Source organism: Mauremys mutica, chromosome 13 (genome assembly GCF_020497125.1).
Source record: "Mauremys mutica isolate MM-2020 ecotype Southern chromosome 13, ASM2049712v1, whole genome shotgun sequence".
Taxonomy (NCBI): Eukaryota; Metazoa; Chordata; order Testudines; family Geoemydidae; genus Mauremys; species Mauremys mutica.
Genome location: NC_059084.1, coordinates 2278341 through 2303214, shown reverse-complemented (window position 1 = coordinate 2303214; position 24874 = coordinate 2278341). Strand labels below are relative to the sequence as shown.

The 24874-nt window shown below is 47.6% G+C and overlaps 1 protein-coding gene across 3 annotated transcripts; it reads left to right on the top strand.

Moving 5' to 3' along the window:
- The first annotated feature begins 192 nt into the window (after positions 1–192).
- Positions 193–24874, top strand: TM9SF4 (transmembrane 9 superfamily member 4). 3 transcript variants are annotated; one of them, XM_044984717.1, is made up of 18 exons: positions 193–478; positions 9566–9679; positions 11938–12037; positions 12640–12808; positions 12900–13029; positions 14463–14586; positions 15542–15660; positions 15873–15984; positions 16624–16694; positions 17186–17318; positions 17972–18053; positions 18143–18218; positions 18650–18733; positions 19604–19779; positions 20409–20472; positions 21258–21377; positions 22003–22092; positions 22662–24874. In XM_044984717.1, exons 1-18 carry the CDS (start codon positions 458–460, stop codon positions 22809–22811), a joined length of 1935 nt encoding a protein of 644 aa, XP_044840652.1. In that variant the 5' UTR covers positions 193–457; the 3' UTR covers positions 22812–24874. The 3 variants fall into 3 exon arrangements, with proteins under 3 accessions (XP_044840652.1, XP_044840653.1, XP_044840654.1); XM_044984718.1 differs by lacking the exon at positions 193–478 and adding an exon at positions 537–667; XM_044984719.1 differs by lacking the exon at positions 193–478 and adding an exon at positions 4028–4160.

Here is a 24874-nt window from a genome sequence, read left to right as displayed (position 1 = left end):
GCCCTCAGTAAAGATGGCTCCGAGTGTTACACACACGTTCCGCCCGAGGCCGAGCCCTGCTGCCCTCAGTAAAGATGGCTCCGAGCGTTACACACACGTTCCGCCTGAGGCCGAGCCCTGCTGCCCTCAGTAAAGATGGCTCCGAGTGTTTGCCACACAGACGGCCTGGGCCTGGGGCAGAGCCCTGCTGCCCTCAGTAAAGATGGCGCTGCAGGCCGTCCTCTCCCCGGAGCTGGGCCCTGCTGGCGGTAACTAGGGGATGGGGGCGAGGGAGCGTAGCCCCGCGGAGGCAGTGCCTATGCTCGGCCGGGGCCCGGTCTCGCTCCTTCTTCGCTCCCCCTGGAGGGCTCGGCCCGGAACCGGCTTCCTCCGCCCGTCGCCGTCTCCATGGTGATAAACTTCCCCAACCAACCGCTAACTACTTCCGGTTACGTCTGTCCCGACACGTGGATCCAAGATGGCGGCGTCGGGGGCGACGGTGAGTGGAGCGGCCCGGACAGTCCCTGTCAGGGCTCGGTACCAGCCTCCCGGGGCGTCAGCGGAGCCCGCCGGGCCCGAGCTCCGGGCACCACCTCCCTCCCCCGCCCCGGGGCTCGTCCCGGCCCTTCGCTCCGGGGCCTGAGCTGGGCGGTGGCCGGGCCCCGGGACGGCTGTGGCCGGGCGAGGGGTGAGTTTCGAGCCCTGACGGGGGGTGGGCGCCGGAGGCTCGGCGGGGCCCGAGGCTGCGGGGAGCCTGGGACGGTGGTGGCGGCTGCTGGGCTCGGTACTGCCGGGGGGGCATGGCCGGGGGTGGCCCATTGAGGCCCGAGCTGAGTGGTGGTCGGTGCGGGAGTATGTGGAGCTTCTAGACTGGGGGTTGCTTTGAGGACCTGGGCGGGGGGTTGCTGGGGCCCCAGGCTTGGTCGGGGCACTGCTTTAATTCCGGAGGGTAACCCAGCTCCTAGCTGGGAGTCACAGCTTCAGCAGCTCCCAGCACACACGCTCTTACAAGTATCAGAGGGGTAGCCGTGTTAGTCTGGATCTGTAAAAGCAGCAAAGAATCCTGTGGCACCTTATGGACTAACAGACGTTTTGGAGCATGAGCTTTCGTGGGTGAATACCCACTTCGTCACCTGCATCCGATGAAGTGGGTATTCACCCACGAAAGCTCATGCTCCAAAACATCTGTTAGTCTATAAAGTGCCACAGGATTCTTTGCTACTCTTACAAGAGTCTCCTGAACGGAGCCTAGCTGTCTGTGGGATTTGTCCTCCGAGTTGATCACAGAGAGCAAGAAGCTCTAGCCTGAAATAACTGTTCTCCCTTAAACTCTCTTTCCTTTGAACTGTGTGAAATAAACACCCTTCACATGTGACACTGACTTGAGCCGTGTGGAGATGCAAACTCTGCGCAGGCCAAGCTTTAACTCAGGAAAGCGTGAGATGCGTTAGGTATAAGGCCTTTATGTTAGTTGGTAGCAGTACTTTCTCTAGCCCTCTTAGCTCAGTGGTTCCTGTTACAAGGAATAATCTTGAGTCTTGTAGAATCACAGAAGTTGTAGGTGGGACAAACTCATTACTTTGTCTTGACTAGGAACCGTGGTCATGTTTAGGTTGAGCTTAGTTAGTAAGTGTTAGAGCCCAATTTAGGGTTGGGCATTTGACTAGTCCAAAAATAATGGTCAAATATTGTCAAAAACAATCAAATATTTTAAAGCACTAAGTTATTAGAAGACTAAAACAGAAAAAATAAGATTGTATGGTCTCCAAAAGGCTTAGCCTTAATTAAATACTTATGACTAATTACAAAAAGCAAGTTAGTTAACTGAGTTATTTTAACTCAAAAATGCAAAACACAGTGAAATGAAGTCCTAAAAAAGGGAGGAATGGCATCATAGTGCAATCAAAGAGGCAGGTAGGCAGGCTGCTGCCTGCATCAGGGCTTTCTTGTTGGAATAACTGACAGTATTTGACTGTGGTCAAATAGGTGATCAGTTGGTATTACTGGTCAATTGATTGACTTGCCAAGCCTAACCCAACCTAAACTAAGGGCTTGTCTACACTAGCAGTTTACAGCGCTGTAACTTTCTCGCTATGGGGTGGGGAAAAAACACCCCCCTGAGCGCAGCAAGTTGCAGCGCTGTAAACAGTGCCCCAGCGCTGGGAGCTACACCCCTTGTAGAGGTGGTTTTTTAGAGCGCTGGCCACGACCACACAAGGCAGCATTTTAGCGTTGCCAGTGTAGATTAGCCCTAAATCACTTGTCCTAGTCAGGACAAATCTTAAAGTTTAAATCATATCTTCCCTACCCCTGCATGAGAGGGAGATGGGTGTGTTATGTTAAGCAGGAAAGTTAGCATGGCTGTTGATGTTCTTATCATCTCCATTTGCTAGCAGACTGATCTCTCTGCTGCCCTGTTATTTTACATTTTATGCAAAAAGATTAGATTGTTGCTGTGACCATATTTCACAAAGGTGGCGTGTAGTTAAGAATTCTTGACCAAATATCCTCCTGTGCATTTTTACCCCTGTTCTAAAACAGTGGTTCTCATGTGTACTCTGCAGAGCTGCTTCTTTCATAGTGATGAATTGTCACTGTCTTCAAGGAGTCTTCCTGCTTTTGTAACCCAGTCTGAGACCTTGTTTAGGCCTTGTTTATTCTGCACTTCAAAAAATACATAAACCTCCCACTGTTCCAGCACTACCAATAGAGTTCCACTGTTGACAGGAACAATTGCAGAGGTAATGTAGGCAAGGCTCCTGTTTCTCTTACCACTGTGGTGTCTAAACCTGTCCAGTGCAGATCTAGATGGCACAGTGGTAAAAATGCTGATGCCCCATCTACACAAGCATTACCATTGGCAGTAGTGAAATGGAGTTTTCCCCAAAAAAGCTAATACAAATACAGGTTTCTAGTTGTGGTTTCTAGAGTGGTTTTTGACCAATGCATCTTTTTGAAGCCCCTCTTTGCCTTTTCTACTTTGTGTCTCAAGTGGTGCAGGCTTTTTATTTTTGGGGGGGGTGGGTTGTTTTAGTATCAATTCAACTGAAATCAAATATGTGGCTGATACTAACATTGGAGGGGGTAATAAATACACTGGAGAGCAAATCAAAACCACAAAGTATTGTAACTTGGAGACAATAGAGCAGTGTGGTAGATTCCTAATTATTAGCTGTATAACTAGCTTCCAGAGGTTCCAATTAGGTCAGGGTCCCATTGTATTGAGTGTTGTGCAAATATAAGACAGTCCCTGCCCAAAAGAACTTGCAAGCTAAAGCCCTGTACCTATGGACAGGAAATAATCAGAACAGCGATAAAACAGGAGGTGTGAGGATTGAGCCAACCAGCTACACCCATCACAAAGCAAAACTATTTTCATGTCTCCTCTGATACTATTTTTTATGGAACCAAGCATTTCAACTGACTCAGGTCAGATTGGGAGGGAAGTGTCCATCAGACCACATGGTTTACAATATGAAAAGGTTGAACTGTTGTCAGTAACGGCAAAATTGAGAGTAGGACTCTTTTATGTAATCCACTTAACAGAAACATGGATTTAGGCCAAACAGTGCCAGGTTTAAAGGGGGATTATATTTGTGTCAAATATTAGTGCAAGTTGCAGTGATAACACTAGATGGGTATACCCACCTTCCCTCCTTGGGTCCTGGAGGTCTTTGCAAGCATTAATTTATTACACCTCACAAAACAACCCGTGGATGTAGGCAAGTATTACGGATGTGGGAAAAGAAGTCAGTGAGAAATCAGGTGACCTGCCTGAGGTGTCCCTGTAAGTCAGTGGCAGTACTTTTTTCTATCACTTAATGTTCTTTTGTGGAAGAATATTCATACAGGTTCAGATGTTGTGTGTGGCTTATAAATGAGTGACATCAATATACTTTGTGAATATAAATGTTGGGGCACTGATAGCTGGGAAGGGATGTGTGAGGTGTTGTATGTTGTGTTAGAACTAGAGGATGCCATGGGAGATTGTTTCAAGATTCTTTGCATGGAATTTCTGGAATTTTCATCTGTTTTGCTTCAGACATCTGTTTGTTCTTTCGCTGTGGAGTTGTTCCTTTGCCCATTTAGAAGGCTGAGGCCTCTGGGCTTGTACACACTAGCTCTTTCTTCGGTATAACTTAAGTCGCTCAGAGGCATGGAAAAGCCACCCCCCGAGGGATGTAAGTTACCCTGACTTAAGCGCCAGTGTGGACAGTGCTATGTTGGCAGGAGGAGCTCTTGTGCTGACGTAGCTACCGCAGCTCAGGGAGGTGGAGTAATGATGCAAACGGGAGAGCGCATAGAGCGTCTGCAGTAGCAGCGGTGCAGCTGTGCCACTGTAGCTATTCTAGTGTAGACTAGCTCTCTGTTTTGTGTAGAGGTAAGAGCACAGGAGGCTGTTAACAGCTCTCCAAGTGTCAAGGGGGCAGTCTGAAACCAGCGTGAATGCAGCATTTGTCTCCTTGCCAAAGGCTTTCAGTGGCTTCACTGAGTGCATGTGAAAGCTGGTCAGAAATGTAATAAAGATGAGCTTGTCCACACAATTGCCAAGAATATCTAACAAGACTGCTTTAAAAACATTGGGACACACTACATAGGTTTCTCTTCTCTATTTTGCTGGCTTTTCTTCCAGGCATGGCTTTATGTGAGTTAAAAGGGGCCTGGCACTGCCCCAGTATAGAGGCCGGAAAGATGCACACTAACTGAAAGAGCAAATCACACGATGAAAGGGGAAAAAATCAGTGTATATGGTGTCAGTCACCACTCAGCACCCCTACCCCTCCATTTCCACCCTTTGAGTACACCTATAATATTGTCACTGGGTTTGCAAATGAACTTTGAAACTATGGTCAGAAGGAAGTCCCAAAGCAAGCCGTGTATAGTGCCTGTGATACGACTAATGTTACTGCCATCTGAGTTAGCCTGTGTGAAATAAGGTCCTGGTGCTGTTCCCAATAGACACGTCACTGGCCTGCTTGCTGGCAGTCTTGGCAGAGAGGCCACTGATTTGAATGGGCTTTAAGACTGGCTTTTTCACCCCCCGGAGATGGTCCCTCCAGTTTAGGTTTGAGGCATGCTGGCAGACAGGCATGGAGAGAAGCTTGCAGGGTATTTATGCTGTGGATAAACTGTGGAACTCAGTTTCTTGTGCTGGCATCTTCAGTGGCTGTAAAGTCTCTCACGCTGTGTGCACGCACTTTTTAAAATAGAATAAAAACATCTAGTGAGCTCCCGTCTAGCCAAGACACAGGCAGGGGGCTTAGCTCTAGACAAGTGTCTGTTTTGGAAATCATTAACAGACTCACAGATTAACTGGTGGCCGTTCTTAACGACTTCATAAATTAAGTTAATAACAATCAGTGAAACTTCCTGCTGGAATTGTTTGCTCATGTTCAATCTGGTGATTATTCGGAAGGAACTTCTTGGAGAGAATTTGGCATGTGACTCTGCCTGATGCCATTCAGTGCTGAGTTTCACACTTGGAGGAACGTCACTTCTCTGGTGGTATGATTATTACATTGTGTAGTTGGGAGGGCCTGAATTCCTGGTGGGAAAGGGTTAACTTAGCCTCAGAGCAATAAGGGAGTTCTCTCTCTGGTCTGTCTCTGTGAGATTTCACTTCCAGGTCCACAGAGAAGCATAGAATTCCTCTGCAGCTCTCTGCTTGTGGAGAGAACTTAGAAGTAGCCTTGTTTGAAAGAAAGTGCTGCTGCTTTTTCTGTGTTTTCCTCTCCTCCAGATGTTGTGCCTGTCCCTTTGATGGGTTTATCACAATGGAATGGGAACAGTAGTTCTTGTCTTGCTATCCAACTTCAGAGTGAATAATGCTGCTCCAGCTGCTTGTTTTCTCTCTCATTTGGGGCTTAGTGGTTTTGTGAGAAACTAAATAATGAAACTTAGTCAATTATGACTCTCGTGCTTAGTTTTCTGTTGGGATCTGGAATTGTGTAACTCCATGGTACCACTTGTTGTCACATGGTGCAACTTCCCAGTTACACCAGTGGGATTTTCCATCACTAGAGTGATTTTTCTTTTTGAAATATACAGTGTAGGTGGAAGCCACAGTTGCACAGACCTGTCGTCCTGGAGGTCTACTTTGATGTATCAATCAGAATGTCATGCCGATGTTTTAAGGCTCCTTTACATTGCCAGAGTGGTGTAAAGGATAGTATGGCCTTATAAATGCTTACAGTGCTTTAGTGATTAGAACTGGTCTAAATTTTTGGACTGAAATTTTCCTATCAAAATTTGTTCCATGAACTGTTTACTACTGGAGATGGTCAGTAGCCAATATAAATTGTGAATTTGATTCCCCAGCCCTCACTTGCTTTTCAGTTGCCTATGATGTAACACTGAGCATATGGCTGCATATATTTGTTGACTAATAACTAGAAATAAAGAGCTACAAACCTAGCTACGTTACTATTTGGCAAGGGGGTTGGGGGATTTCCTCCAATGCTTCCTACTTCCATTGTATCGTAGTTTAAATTACCAAAACAATTGAAACCAGAGTGATTATTTTGATAAATAAAATGTGCAGAATTTTAAAATATCATGTACATCATTTTTATTTATTTTTTTTGGCACAGAATTTCCCCAGGAGTAAAATAAGCAGAGTTGGGGATTTTTTAAGGAGGCAGGACACAGTCCTACAACCTTTGAACTCATTTAGCTCCCGTAGCAACCTAAAGGAGTCTCGCATATGGAGGAACTGCTGTGCTAGGCCTTGAAGTTGTGCAAATTGATTGGCCCATGTCCATATTGTTGCAGCGAAGTTTCTTTTTTGTCTCGAAACAAGGAAGCAAACCTGCAAATGTGAAAGCAAAGGTCCTGATAGCCGCATGAACTTCCATTGCACATGCTGCGTGTTGTTACGCATTGGACAGCTATGCCAGGAATCTAAACTGGAGAGTTTCCTGAAACCCCACCTGTCTCCCTCCTCCTCTTTGTCCTCTCGGCTTCACCTTCAAGGTCTTGCACAATCTCATCTCTGCCTGTGCTGTATCTTTGCTCTTGTTCTCTCCTCTCAATCCTCTCTCCTTGAGGTTCTCTATCTGCAGCTCTCAGCTTCACGCCACCTTTCTGGCTGGCCCTTGCATCTGGAACAGTCTCCTTCTGTCAAATGTCCTCTGAAGACCTGCTGCTTTCTCAAATCCTTCCTGTGATGCCTCCAGGCCTGCTGATTTCCTGAGCCACACCCCTGTATTCTGTTTTATCCAGTTACAGTGTAAGCTCCTCAGGGCAAGGTTTGCGCCTTACTCTGTTTTGTAAAGTGCAGTGTATGTTTCTGACACTATATAAATATTAAGTGTAGTGGCCGTGACAGAGCTGGCAGCCGTGGGGAAGATGTGTGATGCAGAGCAAGGATGATTTCTCCTCTTAGCGTTTTATCCACCTACGAGACCTTTGTCATCATAATGGGACCAAACTGGGTTCATGCCGAGGCTTACAATATAAAGCGTTTATTCTCTAGATTAGATTATTGGACTTGGGGAATATTGTGTTGCAGTTGAATGAATATGAGAAATCAGAGAACACCCCTGTATTTATTTGATATTGTGACAGGGTGTCCATTGCTTGGTCGTGCATCTCTGTTCAAGGTCCTTTCTGTTGATTCATGCAGGCAGCCAGACCAGGTGGGGCCTATTAGCTCCAAGGGTACAGACGGTAGAGGGGAAATAGAGCCAGGTACAGAGAGGCTCTGTAGGGGAACATAGGCATAGCTAATTTCAGGAGGAAGCTTAGCTTGAGGTTTGTTACTTAAATTAATAATGAAGAAAACTCCGGGAAGGGGTAAGTTTTTGGGCCATATCTAGGTGTGCTTACAGATACTGTAGTGCTTTATCATAGACTCACAGTTTGGGCTAGATGTCCTCACTCGCCCTCCTTGTTGTGAGGCTGTGCTTTGTCATGGTTGGTGGGCAGTTGTGAATTTCCAGAGGCAGCATATTCTCACTGCTCTGCACCGTGTCCATTGCCTCTGACTTACATTAGTTTCCTTGAGCCTGCCAATACAGCTTTTGTTGGACAGGCAGTGCGTAGCCTCTGCAAGACACTGCATCCTCAGAAGTGGTAGCAGGCTGCCTCCAGAATACTCCCAGACCCTACTCACTCGCCCCAGCAGCTAAACTCTGTCCCTGACTGGGCAGTGATCCACCAGTGCAGCTTCCTCCCCTCTTCCTCTTCTAGTCCCATGTCATTTGGCCAGCCTGTTCCCTCTTTTCTATTTTCTCTGTTCCCTTCCTGTTCTCTCTTGTGATTCCTTTCACCGCTTCCCCCAGCCCCTGCCTATAGACATAGTGACACCAGCAGAGTGAAATGGACTTTGCTGCTTCTATAGGGAAACTGCGTGGGAAAGTGTTGACTGTAGGCTTGTCTCACTGCACTGTTAGCTCGGGGTATAGCTGGAGTGTTGCCCCGAACCTGCCCCCATCCCTACACAAATCTCTAGCTTGAGTTAAGTGGTGCTTTAAACTCCAGCTAGCGGACCCATTGAGAGGTATGGGTTGGTGCTTGAGCTTGCAATGCCGGGGGTGCAGCTACAGGTTATACTCCTGAGGGCATTCTGTGCCCAAAAATAAAAATTCTGCGCACAATAGTTTAAAATTCTTCCAATTTTATTTGCCAAACAATTGTGGAGGTTCCAGCGTGGCAGTGGGGAGCACAAGCCATGGGCTGCACAGAGATGGGAGATCACTGTGCAGCTGCTTCTCCCTGGGGCACGGACTCAGCGATGAGGCTGCACCGGGCAAGGACTGGGCCTGTCCCAGAAACACTCCAGGGCCCTGCCCCTCCGTGCCAGGTGCACCAGGTGTGGGCAGGCAGGCTCAGCAAGGCAGGATCCAGGTGTGGGTTGAGAGGATCCTGTGGGGGGGGAATCTGCGGGCGGGCGGCTCAGTGGGGGATCCGGGTTCGGGGGGATCTGGATGCACAAGAGCTTGTTGGGGGGTTCTGGGTACAACAGTAATAGGACTCTGCAGGGGGGTCCAGGTGAAGGTGATTGGGGCTCAGTGGTGGGGGAGGTCTAGGTGTGTGGGGATAGAGCTTGGCAGGGGGGTCTGGATGTGTGGAGCTCAGTGCGGGGTCCAGGTGCTGGGGTGGGGCTCAGTGGGGTGGGGATCCAGGTGCAGCTGGTTGGGGCTCGGTGGGGTAGGGATCCGAGCACGGGTGGCTCATTGGGGTGGTCCAGGTGCAGGAGGAGTGGGTACTGAGTGAAGGTGGGTGGGGCTCGGCGGGAGACTCTGGGCGGGGAGGGTGTGCCTGGAAGCCAGGCTTCTCCCCCTGCTGCAGGGATGTGGTTCCAGCTGCTTCAGGGAGCAGTGCGGGGCTCGAGGGGGGCAATCCTGCGGCTGTAGTTTGCCCACCCCTGGCCTGGAGGTGGGGTGGGCACGGGCCGCTTGGCAGGCCGCAGGAAATAGCCCCAGGCCGCGTGTTTGAGACCCTTGTGTTAGACCATGCAGCCTTTATAAATGTCTTTAGCGGAGTGGGGAATTTCTTGCCCACCATGTCACCTTTCTTCCATCGGGTTTTGCTCTGATGTGTGTCCCGCAGGGGGTACAGCTGTGATATCTCTTTTCCTTTCCAGGAACGGCTGATGTGTTTGCTGATGCTGCTTGCGCTCTTTCATGAAACAAGCTCCTTCTATGTACCAGGTGTAGCTCCTATCAACTTCCACCAGAAGGACCCCGTAGAAATCAAGGTAGGATGGATTTCACAGAACAAAAGTGGCAAGAGGGAACACATTTATTTATAGCACGGTAGCCAAGTGGGATGACCAAAGTCAAGCTTTGGAATCCTGCCTCTAAAATTCAGTGCTTATGTAAAATGTCAGTAAAAAGAGGCTTCTGGGACCATACCTGTCCTCCTCCCCCGCTCAAAGTCCCAACTTATTTTTTTATTCTCTTCCGTTTCTCTTTGGCCACCCATTTCTTCTCTCGAGTATTTTTGAACCAGGCAAACAGCTGCAACAGAATCCATATAGACGTCGCTCTGCTTGGCACACAAGGTTTCCCAGTGGCATTGGTTACAAAGTGAAAGTAACCAAAACTTCTCTGTCTCCAATATTGTGCATGCTATATACATGAGGTAACTGAGTGAAACTGCCATCCAGGCAGCACTTTGGCCACAAGCAAAGCGTGAAGTGGCTGTGTCCTGCAGATGATGGGATAAAGCCAAGGATAGAACCAAACACTTTAAAGTTGTTAGTTCAAGTCAGTTCTCACGAGCTCTTTCCCCTCGCCAGGAATAAACTGAACTCCACAATATGCCCCCACATCCATCCTCCAGACCTCAAATGCCCACGGAGATGGCAAAGGCTGCCACAGGGTGTTGGCACTCCCACACAGTGTTATTAATACCCAACTCTGGAACTGTGTCTGTCCTGCTGGGAGAGAGTTGAGACTTGCTGTCTAGACAGCAACAGTCTTAAAGCCATTTATTTATTTATTCTAAAGCTGTGGGCTTACTTCCTTACAGGGCATCCAGAAAAGTAGATGTCTGTGGGGATGCTGGGGTTGGCTAGTCATATACCAAGCACAATGCAACTTACTTTCTGGCCACGAATCCCTTGACCCAAGCTATTTTTAAGCAAACAAGGCTAGCCCCGGGCTACAGTAAAATCACAAAGTAGCCTCAGGAGGGATTGGATTGGAATAGCAACTCTCAAAAGGATTTCAAAAGCCACATGTGTCTGCCAGCAATGAGACCAGTCAGCAAATCTTCCTGTACGTTTCCAATAAGTGAGGTTGGCCTCCGTTACAAACAGCTCCTGTTTGTCAGAACAGATGTGCCCTTTATATTGGATCTCTCTGCACCTCAGTTGTGCCCTGCGTTTTTGTGGGTGCCCGCCAGCAGTATTCAGTTTTGTCAATATCCATTGTGTCTTCAGAAGCAGCTTCTGCTCAACTCTACATATAGGATTGAGGACATGAGTAGGGCCAGGTCTATATTACAAACTTTTGTCAGCACAGCTATGTTGGTCGGGTGCACAGAGGGTGATCTCTGACCACAACTGTGAGGAAAAGCCTCCTCTGCAGAAACAGTTATTCCCGCAAAAGTGCAACTTTTCTTGGATGGGCTTCCTCCGCAATGGGAGTGCTCTGCCAGGATAGTTATACTGGCAAAGTGCACCTTGTGTAGAGCTGGCCTAGGATTTTTCCAAAGGCGATGACAGTGGTAATGCCAAACCGTTTTCACGAACTTGTGACCCATTCATGTGCTTCAGAAAATAGGTATGGGAGAGATTCAGGAGGACTGTAGTTATAGGGGAGTGCTCTACATTAGGCACATCTGCTTCAGGCATTTCTTTGCTACTTAAAAATGGGGCTGCTGCAGCAGGTATGGCACATTGAACTATTAATAGGCTGCAGAGGTGAAGAAGTCTGGACTTAAACATAACTTCCATGTCCCCTTTCCTAGAACAGGGCTCCAAATAAAGGCTTGGAACTAATGTGTCTGTGTGTCTTGAGAAGAAGACAGTTGCATGGTAAAATTTGAGAGGGATACCCTTCTGTTATACACAGTGGAGTTCACTCCCCCACTGCTGCCCAACCAGCCCCTTACAAACATTTCATACTCAGTTCTGGCTCTCTGGTGCCCTAGTTAACTTTGCTGATGGAGGTGTCACTGTGATAGTTCCTGTGCTTAAGAGAATTGCTCCACTAAGCCTGATGTAGCTGGTGGAGTTGGTAACCTTACAGACTTCAGTTACTGGAGAGTTAACGTGCCGTGGTTGGTGATGGTATTTCCTACGCTTAGTGGATTAATTGTTTGGTGGTGGTGGGAAGGGCAGTTCAGATTGTAAAACTGGCTTTCCCGCCAATGAGACGAAGTGTTTTTCCCTTTGAAATTAGTCTCCTGAATGAGACTTCAACTTCCAGCTGACGTAGGGAGCGTAGGAAATGGTCTGAATATTTAGCGGGTCACGGAGGGGAAGATAACAGCTGCTTCTTTCTTCAGGCTGTGAAGCTCACCAGTTCACGAACCCAGCTGCCATATGAGTACTATTCCTTGCCTTTCTGCCAACCCAGCAAGATAACGTACAAGGCTGAGAATCTGGGTACGTACCCATCATGCAGCACGATCTCACTATGTAAATATGTTGCTGTCTAGGCTTGTGAAATGTCCTAGACTGAGCAGTAGCAGCACCTGTACTTGGAACACAGTAATATTTGCAGCCCTACCTCTTGCATGGTACGGGTGTGAGTGACTCCAATGTGTGCATTTTAAGTGAAGAAATAAATGCAAATGTAGCCTATGATAACCTGTGACTTAAAAGTGGGGAGGCGCTCTCCAGTGTACCATGCTCATCTTGCTAGTTGATTAGAGGCAGCAGCAGGAAGCTGGAATTCCCAGTTAGCCAAGAAGTGATGGGAAACGCTTCTTTGGTGGGTTATTATTTCTGTAGGTCCCTCAATGTACTTGGTGCGTCAGACAAACAAGACAAGATCCTTGCTCCAAACTGTCCTTTTGCATCTCTTTCCATGCAGTCAGCATGTGCTGTAGCCTCTCCAGCTTCCATAAGGCTCTGCTGTCCATGCTGTAACTTGCTGAAGCTGCCCTCAGTACTCCATGATGTGCAGCATGCTAGAAACCCGGTGGCAGAATCAGTGTTGCTTGATAATGGTGTTCCTCACCCCTCCCATTGTCTCTGCTTCCCAGGTGAGGTTCTGCGGGGGGACCGGATAGTAAACACGCCATTCCAGGTCTTCATGAACATAGAGAAGAAATGTGAGGTTCTGTGCAACTTTCCCAACAAGCCAGTCACCCTGACGGTGGAACAGAGCAAGCTGATTGCAGAGCGTATCCGGGAGGATTACTATATCCATCTGTGAGTTGCCACCAGATCTCACTGTGGCAGGGTTGGGTTGGAATCGCTGCGCTGTGTGCTGGTTTGATATGAAAACTTTGTGTCTCTTCAGTATTGCTGATAACTTGCCTGTGGCCACGCGGCTGGAGTTCTATTCAAATCGTGAGGAGGAGGAGAAGAAGAAGGAAAAAGACGTGCAGTTTGAGCATGGATACAGGCTTGGTTTCATGGACAGTAATAAGGTAACCTGTTCTTGAAGCTTCCTGTATAAAGCCTCTATAGGATCCCTGAAAAGTCTGTTCTGGAGACCCTTGTGGGCCTCCTTGAAAAAGTATAAAGTGCACCATGATGTTAGATGCTGCCACCAGGTGTGAGGGTTGGAAGTGCTGCTGAATGGCTGTATGCAGGGCTGAAATATGGCATTTTAGATCCTCAGCCCTAGGCAATATCTTCACTTAAACCACTACAGCAGCATCGCTGCCATGCTGCTGGAGCACTTCAGTGTAGGTTCTCCTGCCTCCCCGAGAGGCAGTCGCTAGGTTGACGGAAGAATTGTTCTGTCAACCTAGCGCTGTCCACACTGGGGGTTAGGTCAGCTTAAGTACGTCACTTGGGGATGTGGATTTTTCACACCCCAGAGCAAAGTAGCTGAGTCCATCTAATTTTCTAGCCGGCCCTGAGGGAATGGAAAAAAGAGTTAGAGAAATGGTGTGGCCTATTGATTAGGGGACTGGGAGCCAGGACTCCCGGGATTTGTTCGTAGCTCTGCCACTGATTCACCAGATGACACTGAGGATGCTTTGTGCCTCAGTGTCCCCCTCTGTAAAGTGGCGGTAGTTACTTCCCAGGAGTGCTGGGAGGATTATCTAACGCTTGTAACTTGCTTTGAGATCCTTATATAAATGCCATTGAGTATTTCTGATAATATTTTTATTAACAAAAGGAACTGGCTGGAATACAATTAGGGAGAGTGTATTAATTCAGTGTAGAGAGCAAAATCAGAATTCACTCACGTAAAATCCAATTGTTTAAGTGTGACGCAAACAAATATGATTAAGGAGGGAGGTAAAGGACATATAATAGTAGGGGAAATAAAAAGACATTGGCCAAGGTATAAGAACAGCCACCTGGCCACTTTGTGGAGATTTCAGACTTGTGTGCAGTTGTATGTGTAGTTTGCAAGCACAAGTACCATTATTGCATGTGCCAATGGCCAGCTATGTGTCTGACTCATCATTTGTTCATGTGTGTGCAGTTGCACATGCACTTCTGATCACTGGGGATGAGGGAAGCCTTATGTACTTATGGAGCTGCTGTGCTTTGCCCATGCACGATCGGGGCTATAGAACAGTAAGGTCAAAGGAGCACCTGTTGCTCGTGGAGTCATACCATGCAAATGCTGTTGAACAGTTGGCTGGGTTCTGCCCCTTAGTATATCTCTGGTCACCTGATCTGAAATGGAGTGAAACATTCATTCCTATTGTGACCAAAAGCCTGAGAGAGTTACGGGGAGAGAGTAAAGGAGCAGGATCTCTCGAGAGCGCGAATGCAGCCTTGCTGGGTAGCCCAGATTATCTGAGGCTGTTGGAGTCCTTAACCTTCTGGGGAATGTGCAGCTGTTGTCTATTTCTCCCTTGAGCCACTAACACTTTTTTTTAATGTCAATCTGTTTTAGTTCTACCTGCACAACCACCTCTCCTTCATCCTTTACTACCACAGAGAGGAGGTGGAGGAGAATCAGGAGCCCACCTACAGGGTTGTGCGGTTTGAAGTGGTTCCCCAGAGCATTAAACTTGAAGGTAAATTATGTCGTCTACCCTGGCCTGTAAGGATGGCAGCAGAGGTCCCTACAGTCACTGCCATCTGCATTGCAGGTCCAAAGGGGAACCTAAATCCCAGGTGGCAAGTCCCAGTTGCAAAGCAGACTTGGATATTGGAATGAGGGGTTTTGTAATATGCCCCAGTAAATAAAGCACCTGCTCTGATACAAAAGCCGTGGGACACATGCGTGAAACTGAAATGAACCACATGAGAAAACTGATCAAAGGAAATATCCTTTTGCATAACTAACCTGTGTAACTCATTGTCACTAGCTTTCACTGAGGCTACCCAGGTTCAAAAAGAAAGTGGACATAGACATTAATATGGATAAGGAGAACGTCCATGGCTACACTGGATGGAATTTTAAAAAAATTCTTAGATGGTATATAAGTCCACCTGTTTCAGGGCATGAGCTAACCTCTCGCTGTTGGGGGTTGGAATGAAACTCCCTGTATGAGTTCTGTTATCTTATGCATGGATGGAAGTAGATGGACGTTGGTCTGATCTAGTATGGTGGTAATTATGATCCTGCTACCTCCCTGGGCGTGGGAGGCGGTCGGGGGTTGATGGGTCTTCAGTGTTCCTGGTGGAGCTGAGGATCCACCTGCTTATTTCTCTTCCACACCCCTGTCTTATGAGGCTCTATCTCTGTAGCCTCCATCTTTCCAGCTAAGGAGGGGCCTAGCCAGGATTTCTTTCAGGGTGTGTTTATGCTGGTTCTTTATTGGCTGGAAGGATAGTTTCTGAACAATGCAGAGCTGCGCTCAGCCTCCAAGGGAGGGAACTTGCTGTCCCCTCAGTGCATTCTGCTCTCTTCAGTAAGAGCAAGACTGGGCCTTAGATTTCTGGGGGAAGCTTGGTTGCCCTTCCCTTTGTGTGGTGGAGGGAAATGTTAATGTGGTACGTACAACCTGTGGATGTTTTCTCCTATAGATCTGAAGGCAGATGAGAAGGGCATTTGTATGCTGCCTGAAGCTGCAGGCTCAGCCCCTCAGGAGATAGATCCCACTAAGAAGAACCAGCTGCTCTTCACCTACTCTGTCCATTGGGAGGTGAGGGAGTAAGGAGGGACTTGGCTAACCAGTACCCTGGGATGAGGGAGGAGCATGTGCTGGGCTCCAGAAAGAAAAGTGCTGTGGGTGTTCACGTTGCAGACAGGGGAGTAATGAATGGTGTGTGGGTACACTGTGATGAGCAAGTAGGGGGAGCTGATGGCTTTTGGGGTGTCTTATCAGTTTCCGAACATGCTGCTCTCTCCCTCCAGGAGAGTGACATTAAATGGGCTTCTCGCTGGGACACCTACCTGACCATGAGTGATGTGCAGATCCACTGGTTTTCCATCATTAACTCAGTCGTGGTTGTCTTTTTCCTTTCAGGTGAGTGAGACCTTGTGGTGGGGGTTAATCTCCCCATTGCTAGCCACTGGGGGTCAGGAACTTGCTTTAAACGTCAGCTGCAGGTGGGCATGTCTGAATTCCCAAATAGGTGCAGGAAACAAAAGGTATTGACACGGGTCAGTTTGTGTAAAACTCCCACCCCAGGCAGCACTTTGGAGTCAGCCCTTGGCTTTTGTTTCTTGTATGGTCCAATTGGACTTTGGGGTGGAGGAGTCCATTCATGCTTTGACTTCTGCCACACACCATGCTCACGAGTATTGGTGTGCAACTGTCTCTGCTCCTTAGAGTTCCACAGCTTAGTAGGGAGACTGGGAACAAATCTGGAAAGACAACATGGCCTTGTTTGTGCATAAGTACTATTCTTTGCCCTCTGAGGGCTTGATCCTATGCTCACTAAAGGCAATGGCAAAGCTCCAGTTGACAGTAGCAGTGCAGGAGTAGGCTCTGGGAAAGCAGCTGAGTTGCCTAAGTCATGTCGCGTGGGACCAAGCACAGAAGGAATAAGCCAAGGAACTGAGTCCAAGTTGTGGTTCTGTAGCATCTGGGAGAGTAGGCATGGCAGGGTTACTTGGGAGCCTTGTAAAAATGTCTCATTCACTCTGGGTTTGTGTGTTTTAGGTATACTCAGCATGATCATTATCCGCACTCTCAGGAAGGACATTGCCAACTACAACAAGGAAGATGACATTGTACGAAATGTATCTATTCTCCTGGCGGGGAGCTGTGTAAAACCAGAACATGTGGGAAGGGGCCCTTCTCTGAAGACTTGATGCATTTTCCCCACCCCTACTTTGTTAGAAGCACTATCGAAGGTGGGAGGGGCAGTTCTGTAATAAACTGATGGGGAGGATAGGCTGGTTAGGCAAGGCACTGGTGCATTCAGCAGCTGAGCTGCTCAGCCATTCTTTGGGGGTTCATTACCACTGACGTGATTAAACTCTTCCAGACTTACTGAGTGAGTAACTAGCTCAGTGAACACGTGTCTTGGTATGTGACAATCCAGATCTAAAGCTGTGTTTAGAGACCTTCAGTTTAAAGCCCAAGAAGAACACAGTCTCTTGTCAGAATGATGGAATCCCTGAAAGGGAATTGGTGTAGGGAGAGTGTGACATCCTGAAGGAGCCTGTGTTTCCATCTGGGTGATAAAATCTTAATGCCCCCTTTTCTGGTTTTGCTACAGGAAGATACAATGGAGGAATCTGGTTGGAAACTTGTGCATGGAGATGTCTTCAGGCCTCCACAATATCCCATGATTCTCAGCTCACTACTGGGCTCTGGAATTCAGCTCTTTTGCATGATCCTGATAGTTATCTGTGAGTATCACCACTGGGTTTGAGCAGCCTTAACAGGGGAAGGAGAATTATCTAATGATATAGGCCTGGTCACCAGCAGAGCTTCAGGAGCAGATGGTGCTTGCCTTGTCTCGGGATGAGCCTCTCCATTTGTTGGCTATGTCCTGTTTCAGGGCAGATTCAGACTACAGAGCCATACTCAGTAGGTCCAGGTTTCTAGGTGCCTTTCCCTAAGGAAAGCACCCATATTTTTCTATGTAGTGTCAGCTGGTTTTGAGTGGTGTGGATGCTGGGGTCCACCAGTGCTCTGAGAGCTCTGTGTTGGGCTGGCTGGTGGGGTTGTGGGCAGACACTAAAAAGTAACGCGCACACTGTCTTCCTGAGCTGCACCTGTTAACGTAGTTAGAAACACTACGAGGTTTGACATGTATTGCTCCTATTTGAGACCAAAGCCTTGGTGCTACTTGGAAGGGTCTTATCTCCCTCCTTGTCTCTGGCCACCAGAAGCTGTTGGTCTCAGGTCTGACCTGAGAGAATGAGTTCTGTGTGGGAGGCGAAGCAATCCCAGGCTGCTGGATTCTCCAGCCAGATGATGTGAACCAGGGCTCCTGTAGTGAGCGTTCGCTAGAGCAGGTCCATCAGTTGCCACCTTTTTCTTGTGTTTTGCTTTGCAGTTGTTGCTATGCTGGGGATGCTGTCGCCTTCTAGCCGGGGCGCCCTGATGACTACAGCCTGCTTTCTCTTCATGTTCATGGGGTAGGTGTGTCTCCTGCCCTTGTACCGTGATACTGTTGCCTGTCAGGTAATGGGAGATAACCTGGCTTCTCTGCTGTTTTCCATCCCAGGGTTTTTGGTGGGTTCTCTGCTGGCCGTCTTTATCGGACGCTGAAAGGCCACAGATGGAAGAAAGGGGCCTTCTGTGTAAGTGACTCTTTGAGTCTCTCTGCCATGCTTGCCCAAGGCAGAATACACTTCTTGCTTTTGATCGTAGTTAAGCATCCTGCTGTAGGCATTGCTGGGCAGGTGGGCATTGCCCGGCTGTATCAGAGAGAGAAGCTGGGTATGGGGTTGGGGTCCTGGCAGCTCTGTGGGCAGGAAATCCTGACAAGAAGAGGCATGCATGAAGTGGAGGGGTGTTTTTTCTGTACCTAATTTACCCCAGTGATGGGCCCATTAAGAACACCTGGGGCAGTGATGCCCAAACTTTTCCTCTTGTGGCCCCCCCACCCATAATGGAGGTTACAGGCAGCGGTTGGAGACTGGGGGGTGGCGTGCCCCCCCCCAGTTTGGGATCCAGTGACCTGGGGGATAATGAGCTCCCACTCTCTTTTAACATGTGCTCTTTCCCACAGACGGCAACCCTGTACCCTGGTGTAGTCTTCGGTATCTGCTTTGTCCTGAACTGTTTCATATGGGGGAAGCACTCCTCTGGAGCGGTGTGTACCCACTTCTCCTTGCAAACCTGGCTGGGTAGGGTGATCATAGAGTTCCTGGGAGGGCGCTTAATCTCTGGGTTCCTCTAGTTTATGGAGGTGTCTGCAGTCAAGAGCTGGGCCTGTAATGAATGGTGAGTGTCTCAAAGCAGGTTTAGGCCGGTTGGGTCCAGAATGCTGTTGAAGGGAAGTGTTCCATCTGCAAATGCCCTGGTGAGGGGACTCTCCTTGGTTGTGCCACAGTCTGACAAGCAAACACACAAAGGCAGGAACAGTTTAAAAAAGCAAATAAGTGCATGTTGAAAAGGACCTGCCTGCACACCAGGAGGTATTTGAAGCTATTCCTGGACACAAGCAGGAGGAGGGCTCCAGGGAGAAGTAAAAGGGATGCCTGAACCCCAGGCAGGGTGGAGCCCAGATCAGCTGCATTTCCAGCTGTAGCTAAGATGCTGCAGGGGAGGTTGTTACTTGGGGACACGAGAGAATGAGAGATTAGATAAAACTGGCTGCTATGGGACACAGCCTATTGGATTTAGGTTCTAATTGCTCTTTCCTGTATGGTCAGTACAGAGTCTCTGTCTAAAAATGGCCAGAGCCTCAGTTACCCTGAGTCCCTCTGAATCCCAGAGGATCACGATCTTCAGTTGTGGGGGAATCCATGCTCCCAGAAACAGAGCTAATTTAAAGCCAGTGTGAATGGTGGAATCTAAAGTATTCCCATGATGTGACGAGGAGCCACCTCTGGTCTCTCACTGACATCCCGTGGTTGGTTGGTGAGCTGGACTTTGAAAAGTCTTGTCTGATTTTTGGCATTGGAGAATTTAGTGGGTAGACTTGCTAGGACCTTAGTGGCGACGCTTGCTGTGGTTCCAGGTTCCTTTCCCCACCATGGTGGCCCTGCTCTGCATGTGGTTCGGTATCTCCTTGCCCTTGGTCTACCTGGGATACTACTTTGGATTTCGCAAACAGCCATATGATAATCCTGTGCGGACTAATCAGATTCCAAGGCAGATCCCGGAGCAGAGGTGGTACATGAACAGATTCGTTGGGTGAGTGGCAAATGTTTAGTAAATCTGGTGGTTTATTAGAAGACTCCCCCAAGTCCCTCTGCCCACTATACAAGTCAGCCATCTGGTGGTCTCTGGACACCACAGGTGAATTGCAGGTGTGTGGGCAGCCCCTTCCACTGCACCCCACTTTACTCATTGTAACATTGTGCTGCTGAGAGAAATAGTAAATGTTCCCTGGTCTGTATCTTAGTACCTCCTAACTACCTATCTAATGACATTTAGTAAGTGCCAAAAAAGCAGGAATTGCTCATTTAATTGTGAGAGACTTATTCCAGCAGCATGGAGGTTAAGTCCATTAATGGCTATTAGCCAGGATGGGTAAGGAAGGGTGTCCCTCGCCTGTTTGTCAGAGGGTGGAGATGGATGGCAGGAGAGAGATCACTTGATCATTACCTGTTAGGTTCACTCCCTCTGGGACACCTGGCATTGGTCACTGTTGGTAGACAGGATACTGAATGGACCTTTGGTCTGACCCAGTATGACCATTCTTATGTTCTTAGCAGTATCCTTTGACCCTAAGTGTATCTGGGTCTGGGTGGTGGTTTTTCTAGTCTTTACTCAAAGACAGTCATGTTTTGCTAGTAACAGAATTTCTCCCTTACTCATAGGATTCTTATGGCTGGCATTCTCCCTTTTGGAGCCATGTTCATTGAACTGTTCTTCATCTTCAGTGTAAGCACCAAATCCTCCTCTTTTTAAAATAAGAATCCTACCACTTCTGCATTGTGCCTTTAAGGAGAGAGGTCTAGTCCAGGTGGTTAATCCCTATCTTGGTGTGTGCATGCAGGGAGTGGGTAACAGCTTTGCTGCCTCTCTGTGGCCCTGTGAATGGGAAGCACTGGACCATAAGTCTTCCAGAATGTTTTCTTGCTGGGATTCTTGGAAGATGTCATGGGTTAGATTTGATCCTACAGAATCTTTTTGGGTTATTCTTGGCTAAGGTCAGCCAGGGTGAAGGGATGCCCTACGGTTGCTACAAAGCATAGAAACCACAGGTGTCAAGCTTTTCAGATGAGACAAGTGCACTTCCTTCCCATTTCTCACCTTCACATGGAAGCGACCAGAAGAAATTACAGGGGTCTTGTTACTGTGGAGAACAAAGACCTGCTCCATGAGCAAGAATTCTTATCTTGGGAAGGAAGGTGTCACCATGGTGGCTCTTCCCACCTCATACTGTGTACCTGAGATTGCTTGGCCCCTTTCCCTTAGCTTTTCAGGGTCCAGGCAGCTATTTCTTGCCTAGTTTTGTGAATTTCCTCTTCCAGTCTAATGCCTTTCAAGGCATGCTGTAAAGTATAACAGGCTTTATGTATCTGCTAGACCCAGCCTAGCAGTGAGCAAACCACTTACTGTTACTTGGGTCAGCTGTTATGAAAAGTTAGATTAATGTCTATTGAGTTACACCAGTGTCTTCTGGTGCAGTATTGTGTGAGGAACTTACGCTGTCTTTGTTTCAGGCGATCTGGGAGAACCAGTTCTATTACCTCTTTGGTTTTCTCTTCCTGGTTTTTATAATCCTGGTGGTATCCTGTTCCCAAATCAGCATCGTTATGGTATATTTCCAGCTCTGTGCTGAGGTGAGACATACCCCTGTTGCAATTTCAGTAGCTATTTGTGAACTGACCTTGTGTCTTTCAAGAAGTATTGTTACTTGATTGTTACTTCACCACAGAAGTCTAGTCCATTGATGTGAGGCCCAAGCTTATAAGGTGCTGAGTGCCCTCAACTCCCACAGACTTCAAAGGGTGTGAGGTTGCTGAGCACCTTGCAGGATGGGGCCCAGACTCTGCCTCAAAGGAAGCTGCAAAAGACAGGTGCAGGAAGACTTGTTTCAAGTATAATTTCCTGGAGAAATACCTCCAATCTGCAGATATTCGAGGGAGAGTTCTGTCATGTTTCCCATGGCATATGCCATAACAGTGGCCTGGCAAGGTGCTGGCTTTGTTTCATTGTTCATTATTTGTTCTCTGATATACTTAAGACAATTTGTAAATGATTCATAGTAGTTTCTTCTTTGTAAGATAAATGAATCCCCAAATGATGGCTTTCCTTTGAAAAAAGGAGGGTGGTAACCTACCTGCCTCGGGATAATTCATACCCCATCTGGACCAAGGAGGCACTGTGGGTCATGTGTACCTAGGATCCCAAGAGGGAAATGAAGTCCTTGGAGTAATGCAGTCTCTCTCTCTTCTACCCTGTCAGGATTATCGCTGGTGGTGGAGGACCTTCTTGGTTTCTGGAGGATCTGCCTTCTATGTACTGATTTATGCCATCTTTTACTTTGTGAATAAGGTATTGTCAATCCCCACTGTGTAAAAGCCTCTATCTTCCTTGAGGGCACAGTAGAATTTGAAGAGAAGAATACCTATTGGGTCATCTGGTTCTAGTCCATCCCCCTGCCAGTGCATGGCTGTTCTCTGCAGTATCTTCTTTTGTTCATTGTCCAGTGCTCTTTTGTGTCTCTAGAGATGATTCTGTTAATTACACTATTCAAGTTCAAGAAGGTTCAGGTACTTGTAGACTCCAGTCTGGCCTGCATCCACCTATGGGGAGTAATGTTTGCTTAATGTTCTCAAACTCTGCCGTGGGGGGATCATCCCCAGCTGGGGTGAAATTAATTCAGGTTGGGCTTTACTCCCCCTCCCCCAGTGAATCCCAGCTGTGACTTGGAGGGAGCTCCATCTTCTAAGGGGAGAGGAATTTAGCTTCCATGTCCAACTTATCCTGTGCTTTCTTTCCTCACTCTGCTTCCCCCAACCATCCTCTTGTGGAAGAGGAATAGGCCATTGACTGAGCTGGGGAGTTAACTCTTAGCATCACTTTGTATTAAGGCTCACTTGGCTTTTTCTCATCTATTCTAGCTGGATATCGTTGAGTTCATTCCCTCCTTACTCTATTTTGGCTACACTGCTCTCATGGTCCTGTCTTTCTGGCTCCTCACTGGCACCATTGGCTTCTACGCAGCCTACATGTTTGTCCGTAAGATCTACGCTGCGGTGAAAATAGACTGAAGATGCACAGACTCAGCACAAAGCAGACACCTCTGTGTGCATTTCCTCCTGGAAAGGAAGAGGGGGATCCTTTCCCAGTTCTTTTAAGGAAACAAAACCCAATGGGGGTGTGACAAGAGAAATAAATAACTCCTGCTCATTTTGGAATGTAACTTTTGGCACAGTGTACATGGATTCTGGGGCTACTTCTGGGGGAGGGGTGTATAGATACCTTGCATTTTAAGTTTATTATTTTATTCCAGTTTTGAGGGATTTTTAGCAGAAAAATATCCCTCTATGTAAGTAAGCCCCTTTTTTTGCTCATTCATTCTTTTGATTATGTTGAATAACGAATGGATTTGATCAGCAATGGAAACATTTGTGAAACATTTTTTTTCAGCCCTTATGGCACTTGGGTTCAGGGAGAGTCTTCAGACCACTAACACACAGGGTTTGTCTCCTGTCTTGGTTCTGCTTAGAAGAGGTGGAGGGTGCTTCAGTCCATGGTGAGCTAGGAGGATCTCAAAGACTTCCCCTGCAGGAATGAGTCTGGCTTGCTTTGACTACAGCGATTTCAGTTCCAACTGGTTTACAGTTCCATGGAGGTGCCATTCAGAATCTGGCAAGTGCAATTTCACTCTGAGATGGCTTGAGAACCATAACCCTCTACATCATTTCTCCCTCCCCCTACTTTGGACAGTGTATAACATCCCAGATGCATAAACTGGAGGGGCTCAGAGGAGGGCAGGAGTGATTCTCTTCTGGAAGAGCTGGGTCACCTTTACTGGCAGCAAGAAGAAGCAGAAGATGGAGTTGTACCAGAAGCAGCGTAAATAGTTGTTGATTCTAGAGCACAAGGCCTTGTACCCTGGAGAACATTTATGAGATGGCCACATGGTTTTGTTCCATTAATTGCTTTGGCCATCTGAGGAAACAGGATAGTCATACTACTTAGGAGAGGCCTCTGAGGTTGGGTAAAGCCCTGTGTAGAGAAACTCATTACTGTGTTGCTTTAGTGCCAAGAAATCTCTGCATCAGTGTGGAGACATGTCTGCTACAAGGTGCATGGAGGCTGTCTGGAAGTGGCCAGGGGGATATGAAGTGAGTGGTTCCTGAGGATTTCCTCCCACTTCTATTTCTTAAAGGAGAGGAATCCGTCCCATCTACTCTGTCTCTTGGCTGGTCCCGCTCTCAATTCCTATCTCCTGTTCTCAGACACTTTGCCTCCAGGGAGCAGGGAAGATTCACACCTCAGTAACCTGTATTCCGCTCTTCGCTGCCAAATGTGATGAGCCCTCAGGAGTAGCCCAGGAGTGCTATTCTATAGGGGGTTTCTCCTTTCCTGTAGTTGGATGCCTGGCTCTAGCCACGGGAGGTGCTTTTAAAAATAATTTGAATTTTTGAGACTCATTTAAAACAAAACTACGGCTGCTGGCAAATCTAGTCCCAAATTGCAGTGAAGCCTCCCTCCATCCCCAGATCTATGGGGCAACTTTAGTCAGAGCTATAAGAATTCCTTTTATTTCTTCAACAGGACGGGGAAAAAATCTCCAAATATTCTGCTCTGTCACAGGTGACAGTGATACGATTCAAAGACAGAATAGACGCGACACCAAACAAAACCTCTCTCTGTTGCTAACAGTGAGTCACACATATTTGAGGCTTTCTATACCCTGGGTATCACCTTAACAGTCCGTACTGTGTAAGTGGTTCTGACTTTTAATGGTGACCTTTCACTCCCCAAGCAGGAAGAATGGAAAACTAGAATCCCAAACCATTCAACTTCTCCTGTGCATTGCTTCTCACCTAATAATCTTCAGTTACCCAGCCCGGAATCAGATGGAAAGGGGGGAAATGGGATTCACTAGTTAACTGTGGAGTGGGATCCTTAGTAATCTCTGATTTGAAATATCTTTCTCTCTGAGCTTCTGGTTGGTTTCCTAGTGGAGAGTTTAAGCCAGCATTAATTTCTCTCCCTCCATACTGTTCTCTGTATTCTACTTTGTATTTTTAATTAATGTATGTATTCTGTGTCCTATTGTAAATAAATATGCCATTGTCCTGTTGTCCTAGTGTCCTGTGTG

Bases quoted from the DNA above. Each gene is read 5' to 3' on its own strand.
- TM9SF4 (XM_044984717.1), top strand. From the start codon at position 458: ATGGCGGCGTCGGGGGCGACG. The intron at 16,695-17,185 runs GTACGAAATGTA...GTTTTGCTACAG, and splicing joins ACAACAAGGAAGATGACATT to GAAGATACAATGGAGGAATC. The intron at 18,054-18,142 runs GTAGGTGTGTCT...TTTCCATCCCAG, and splicing joins TTTCTCTTCATGTTCATGGG to GGTTTTTGGTGGGTTCTCTG.